We start from the raw sequence: 7,247 nt of genomic DNA, 5'->3' as shown, positions 1-7,247 counted from the left end.
TTCTGACTTGCCAGTAGGCTATGTGACTCCGGGAGGGGAGGAGATGGCGAGAGAGAAGTGGCGTTCCGTTGCCGCCCGTGTCCTGCGTGGTTACTATGCAAATTGCAGCGATTGCGGAAATAAACAAGGGGGACTCGCTGAATCGATTGCAACTTCTGCACAAAGTCTAACAAACCAAGCTGAGACAGCCAGAGTGTGTGTCGCGAGCCAGTCAGCTCTGCCAAGCTTGGACCGCAGTCAAATATCAAAGGAGTGAAGAAAGGCTCACTGCCATTTTTTTCTTTTCGGGATTAATACAACAAGAACAACAATTTTCCCCAGTGCTTTACTTTATTTAATTTCTTCCGGTGTAAAATACACAACGGCAGCAAGTTGTAATACTTTTTTTTCCAATATTAAACATAGACGACAACAAAAGGTGGCTGAAAATGAAGCACTTCGTCTCAACATTCTAAAGTTTCTCACGTACACTTTACATTGCAATGGTACGTGACAATATGCCTCTTAAAATCTATGTATACCGTATACCCTGAGAAGTTATAGACATGTGCATAAGAGTGATTTGTGTACACATGGTTGGTATGTAAGATGTCTGTCTTTTGCTTTACCACGGGGATTTGATTACAGTATCAATCTGATCCATGTTACCAGCGGGGCAAGCTTGCCAGTGCTGATAATGCGGATATCTGCATATCGCCAAAGAAGCTTGGCATGAGAACAAACAGTATAGCCTGCATTTCCAGTGTTTAAAGTCTGATAAGTAAACATTTTGGTAATCACATGGACAGAGAGGCTACATTGCTCCGTTATGTAGTAACTAGTTCTTCTGCAGGGTAAACGACCGATTGCAGTGAAATGCATTCTCGAGAGCTCTTAGTGACGTGATTTTTGTCCAATAAGATAGATGCTGGCTTCAAATCCCGGCGTTTAGTCCAATCGGAGGACAGAACTCGAGCATCGCACCGATGATGTGGCTATGAGGAGGTTGGCCAAATACTGATAGCAAGTTAGCCTATCACTAGAGGTGCTTTGCGGTGCAGCATGAGAAAATACACTAGACATCTGAACTTATTTTATGATATCTGTCCAAGCACATGAGGCCTAGTAAAAATGTACTACTACGACTATTCAGTTGCACAATGGTGTGTGACTTGTCAGTGTTCCAATACAGTGTTTAAAAATGATAAAAACCTATTTGATTAAAATACTTTTTTTTTTTTTCTTTCTTTTTTTTAAACAAAGACGAGCTACACATGTCTATATAATGTTTCAACACAACAGCTATTTAGGAAAAGACTACGCTATACCGGTGGAGTGCTTTCACGAATGCAATATCCGATTCACAGTGGCTAAAATGTTGCATTTATTTGCTTACTGTGCTGTGCTGTTGCTTAGCCTCATTAACAGTTGCGATTCCACTTTATCCGTTTGTGAAAATGGGTATTTCCTTAGTCTGTGATAAAGCAAGTCTCTGGTAACAAACTAAACAGGTAACAGAGTTAAATGTCGATGTCTCTGTGCAGGTGTGTGTTGAGTGTAGATGCAGCAGAGAGAGAGCGAGAGTCCATACTGCCGCTTCCCTTGCCATTTTCTAGAGGGCGCACATTTGACATCACGCTCTGGCCAAAAGTTGTTCACTGGTAATAACAAATACGAGAAACCTGCAGAATCAGTTGACCAACTGTGTGTGACTCACATTTTTTGCTAATATGATAATTGAACAAAATATGGTCAATCATTTTTGCGCTTAACTCCATAGGACAATTCGCTGTATTCTTTTTTGTTTTTACTGTACTTAACTTTGAAACAAATCAGCAAGAGCAATGCATTAAACTAAAGCTGTTTTAAGTTTATTACAGTATGCAAAGTAGGCCTATAGCCCCCGAGTATTTGTTTGACATTGACAAAATGTCCATTGTTCCAATGAATATTAACCCTTACCTTGTCAGTAGGCAGGTGAAGCACACAATAGTATATGCCTGCGTTTGCTTTGCAACCCATGCTATAATTATATCAGGAGAATAGTGAAATATTGCGAAATGTTGCCTTGTAGTCCTATACCCACGTTATTTTTTCGGACTCGCCTCAAATTCCCTAACTGTCGTTTATGGTATTGGAGGTTTTTGTCCATGTGCAATTTAATTAGGCTGCAATTGATTACTCAGATGTTGTTGATAGTTTGAAGCACATTGAAATGTCTGTCAATGCATGACAAAGAATCAATGGAGTTGAACGATGCTTTGGTAGTGGATGATATTGGTGGCTTCCTGAGGTTAGGAGGGCATTGTGCTCACGCTTACATAATGCCATGTACGAGTCCAGAGAATGATTGGTAATCTTGTCTCTCGTATGGCCCTCATTTATATTATATAATTGTGAGTGTCTGTGTGTGGGGGGATACTTAGTGTGGTTACATAAAGTTAAATGTAGCTTACCTTATTGAAATGATACTGCTCTCCTCTTATACTGCTCTCTAAAGTGTTGGAAATATGACCATACAATGGTTTGCAGCACATCACATGCTATAGGTTATATTGCAGCATGTCATATAGGCCTGCGTTAACTGACTTATATGTCAGTTATAGCAGCTAATCATGATGACAATGATAATACGAGGCTGTTAATGAATGACATCCATAATTATATAATACCATAATAATTATATAATAATTGCAACACTATTAATAACAATAATGATAACTCGTGTTGGTAATATTGTGTTAAGATTTGAAAGCATGTTAGCCTACCAAGTTCGATGAATTTAAAAGTTTATAATTTGTTCTAAAGGGGCGGTATATCCCCTATCGAGTATGTGTGGTGCTCCCCCGAGCTCTCTCTCCTCCCAGCTATACACTCTCATTTGCGTAAAACATCATAAAGAACATTTATTTTTCAGTGTTGGTGTCACAGCGTTACGTGAGCCCTTGACTTGATTGAAAGGGTATAGGCTTTGCGTTGTAAAGCACTAATTTGAAAAGCCATTTCGTGTCGGGGCAAATGGGCTTAAGTATAATTTGAACATTGAAATATAGACTATTTAGCCTATACTTCACTTATGCCACACGATGCGTTTATGTTGGTATCAATGCTTTTCTATAAGCGTGGATACTTTGGGAGCTATGCTGAGTGAAGAGCTGAAGAGTTTGTCCTCCGGGCACAGTGGACAAAAGTGAACTGTAGCTGTATGGAACTCGGTGCAGACGGTTGTGGGTCCTCTCCGCTACGTCCAGGACAGCCGCAAAACGGATTCACTTTATCGTCTCCTGTTTGAGATAAATTGTAAAACGGAAACCAGCTGTCGGCTTTAGGAACAAGCAATTGTTCAGGGATATTCCTAAGCTACCTTCATTATCTACCGCACCCTCCTCGTTCTTAAATCCGACAGACTCATTTCGGAGTTCGCTATACGGTGAAGCCGCACCACATGCCTTCAATGCTCTCGGTTGCAAGCATCGTCTCCTCGATGAAGCGCAGTCAATGAGAGATCTCTTATCGGGTCCAGAATAACGAAAGTCTGACAATCTGATATTTTATGTAATGCAATTAGTAGAAGATTACACGATTTGCACCGTCCGATTCCTTGTTTTTCCTGTCTCCGGTGATTTTTAACCTCTCCGCTAGAGTCGGTCTGCCTCGGGACTTTTCTTTACTGTTGAATATGCCTCTGGTGAAAGTTATGAGTTCTCCGACGAAGGGACTGCTGTACGGCTTTAACTGCACTGTACAGTAGATGTGTGCGGAGAGTGGAAGCAGTGTAACTCGAGGCGGGGTTAAAGTTCAGCTCTATGGAGCGGTGAAGCGTTGGTTGCAGTTCGCAGAGTTGGAAATGTGAAAGCAAGAAGCGGGCTTTATTTTTCCCTCTCTCTCCCTTCTCTCTGTCTCTCCTTTTTTTCTTTTCACACACACGGACACAGCCATCACGCATACACGGGCACACACGGACACACACCCACACACATACACATACACACACTCACATAGGCTACACACATCATCACACACATAAACACGCAGTCTGTGGTTACAGTAACCCAAACACACACACATACACCTTCCAATTCCAAGATTAGATACAACAGATATGTATTCTCCGCTATGCCTAACGCAGGTAAGTGAACTTCATGTGTGATTAACCATTTTTGTTGCAGTATTCTTTCTCATTGCCGGGTGGGGACAGAGCGATGTGGGCTAACGTTGCTTAAGACAAGTAACTTTCTGTGCTGTAGGCACTCCTGGTATGTCAGAGCCAACTGCACTAACTAGCACATGGCGGATGGCGCCTACCTTCTATATGTACACACTTAGCCTAAATGCTTGTCTATTTGTGTTGTCATTTCAGACATTGTTTCACTAGGAATACTTTTTTTCTTCAGCGTTCCAGAAAAGAATAATAAGCTACATGTGCATGTTGATACCGAGGGCGCCTTACCATATATTTGCTATAAATTAGTGCACACAATGTTTTAATATGAGCTACATCTAATGGTCTGCTCTATAGGTCCCTGCACTAAGAGTGTATAACATCCTCGCATGTTGTCATTTTGTATTGATTAGGCTACTGTCTAACCCTACTGATTTTAAGAGCCAGCATGCGTTGTCTAAATTGTGTCCTCAAAGTTTGAAATGAGACTCATTGTTGTTATCATTAGGTATTATGTTGTCCTTCGCTACAACAATATTTTTTTTAGGAATTTCAAATGTTGCTGCATTTATTATTGTATTGTCTTTAACCCCTCGACTGCATCGAGTCGCCGACATACTTTGGCATTGAACTTTGCCGTGAGCCATGTGCAGGGGAAAACACCAGTTAAGACATTAGGCTGCACATTTCAGATAGGCTAAAGCTGCTATCAAATTCTTATGGATGTCGCTTTTAGTATTCCCGTACTTTGGTTTTAAGTGACACTCATGCATTTGCATATGAACTTCGATTACATTTTGAATTAGGCAGTTATAGCCTACAACTAAGGGTATCTGTGCTCTACTTTTTGTAGACTTGAATTATCATTGCCCGAAAGATGATTGTTTGCCGGCCTAATGAAAAGTTAGTCGACATGGGTTATGGGCAGTTGGAAATTTAATAATTCATCAGTTGACTATTGTTTGTGTTTGAAGCATAATTGGATTTGTTTTACGTACAATATATTCATTTTCTTTTTGCCAATGCATTATGATGTAGTTGTAGGCTATGTCATAGATTAGAAAATCTACTCCACACGGCAAAACGAGAAAATGTGAGATATTTAGAGGGAAAGTTTGATCCGCGTGTTGGCAAAGAACAGAAAAAGGTCTATATTCCAGACATAGTGTTACAGTCCAGAGGTTAGATGAGGTGACAGACCCGAAAACCTAAATAAATCAAACATATAGAAAAACGAACTGCTTTACTGTAGCTATATAATTGGTCTATTAAGCTATAGCCTATGTTATAACAATATTGATTTATATATTTAATTTTTTCAGCAAGACTTTCTCATAGGCTACTACATTTGTTGGGCAAAAGGTCAACACAACATTTTGGATAGATTATTTTATCTGGACGTCTTTTCTCTGCCTTAGGTGCATTACGGTACAATAGGAGCAAGTCTAGACTTTTTGGATAGAGCCCCTCCATATACCTCTAATGTATCTCATATACTGGCCTATAGTCACAAGTCAGTTGAATTTAACTATTAGCAGAATTGGAGTTTTAAAAGCTATCCCAAAAGAATACTGTGGTTTCTCCATGTGTTTGTATCTATTTTTCTATTATCATCGTTTTGGATTATTGTATTTTGTCAGTCACTACACCACATTGTTGATATTCCATACAAATGACAAATAGTTGCCTGGGTACCAATATTATCTTATTTGTCCTATTTTAAGTTGCAAGACCTTTCCGAGTGTATTTGTACTTCTAACACCAAGAACAGTTCATGATTTCTGAATATACACAATAATGTAAAGACTATGAATAAACTTGAAGAGGCAATGCCAAATCAGGCCTATGCAAAAGAGAGGGTTGAATCACCATTATCTAGGGATGCATACTTTGGGAAGGAATATTTTGTTATTACAGTATGTGCACATGCAAAGTATTTATTAATCCCAGTTGCACTTGGAAATGCATTTTTCTTTAATTATTATTTTTTTTTTTTTGTACAAAAATACAATTTAAATGCTTCAGAGTTCACACCAACACTGCAAAAGAAGATTCTGCACTGATAAGCTGATTTAATTAGGTTTATGTATTCAACTTTGAATTATATATTATAAAAAATATTGTTAGACACTGAGTGTATTTCATATACCCTAATTAGAGATGTGGGAGTAAATGGTTTAGTGATTCAGGCCTTCATTGAGTCCTATCTAGGATCACTCCATAATCAAAGGCTTTTGATACATATTAGCTTTTACATATATTTGGTATACATTTTATCTCCCTAAGTCCAATAGTACTTCCATAATGATTTAATTTATTGATTCTCAATTGAAAAAATATTTTAGCTTACCAGCAGATATTTTAGATGAATTAGGTCCTTCCTAGAAATATACAATATAAATAATGGTAGAAATGAATTGTGCATGATAAGATTGACAGCTTTTGTCTTTGCATCCCATGCCTCTGATGTACAAGTTGCTGTCTAATCGTGGAGGGTTTGTTGTAGCCTACACAGGAGAGAAACCCTTCTGCCCATCACTTGGGTTAGAAAAACACTGACTGTGAGTCTGAAATAGCATGTATACGGGTATTTGAGTCCACTGCAACTTAGTAAGAGCAGGAATATTTGCCTTTTGTAATTGCTCCTACATGATTAGCAACGGTTAACCGTCAGCTCTTTTTGAGTCCGTTGACTTTCATGGGGCACACTGCATAAAGAGGAGAAAGTAAGCTTGGTCGACACACTTCATAATTGCCTCTGTGTTGTGGTGTGGGTAGCATGGGTGTCAATAGAAGGGGATTACCATCATTGGTATTCTAAATTACAGTTATTCATGAGTTGTTGTTACAGGCCTGTTATTTAGAGCCGTTAGATCTGTCACTAAGGTGTACTGGAGGCTGGAAGTTAAACTCGCTTAACATTTCTGTAGACACAGAGCAGTGAGTAGGTCTAGGAACTGCAACTGCCTGAAAATTGACTCAAAATATTTTTTCATGGACAGTATGTATTCAACAGCATTTATTTCTTCAGTGATGTAGGGTGTTAAAGTTTGTTACACCACGATTTTAAGAATACACCTCATACTGTAGATATTTATATATATTG

The 7,247-nt window shown here is 39.0% G+C and overlaps 1 protein-coding gene across 4 annotated transcripts in view; it reads left to right on the top strand.

Annotated features, from left to right (window-relative positions):
• The first annotated feature begins 244 nt into the window (after nucleotides 1-244).
• The window catches only part of nfia (nuclear factor I/A), a 105,692-nt gene continuing 98,689 nt past the window's right edge, over nucleotides 245-7,247 (top strand). For 3 of the 4 annotated variants that reach the window (XM_083671295.1, XM_083671293.1, XM_083671296.1), the window contains exon 1: nucleotides 3,842-4,108. In XM_083671295.1, coding sequence (XP_083527421.1) covers nucleotides 4,082-4,108 — 27 coding nt within the window. In that variant the 5' untranslated portion in view covers nucleotides 3,842-4,081. Of the gene's footprint in view, nucleotides 486-3,841; nucleotides 4,109-7,247 lie in introns of those variants that run through there. The other variant, XM_083671294.1, reaches the window with a different exon arrangement.

The sequence above is a fragment of the Argentina silus genome (assembly GCF_951799395.1).
Source record: "Argentina silus genome assembly, chromosome: 6".
Taxonomy (NCBI): domain Eukaryota; kingdom Metazoa; phylum Chordata; class Actinopteri; order Argentiniformes; family Argentinidae; genus Argentina; species Argentina silus.
Note: the sequence above shows the minus strand (reverse complement) of the source record. Positions and strands in the feature narration are given on the sequence as shown.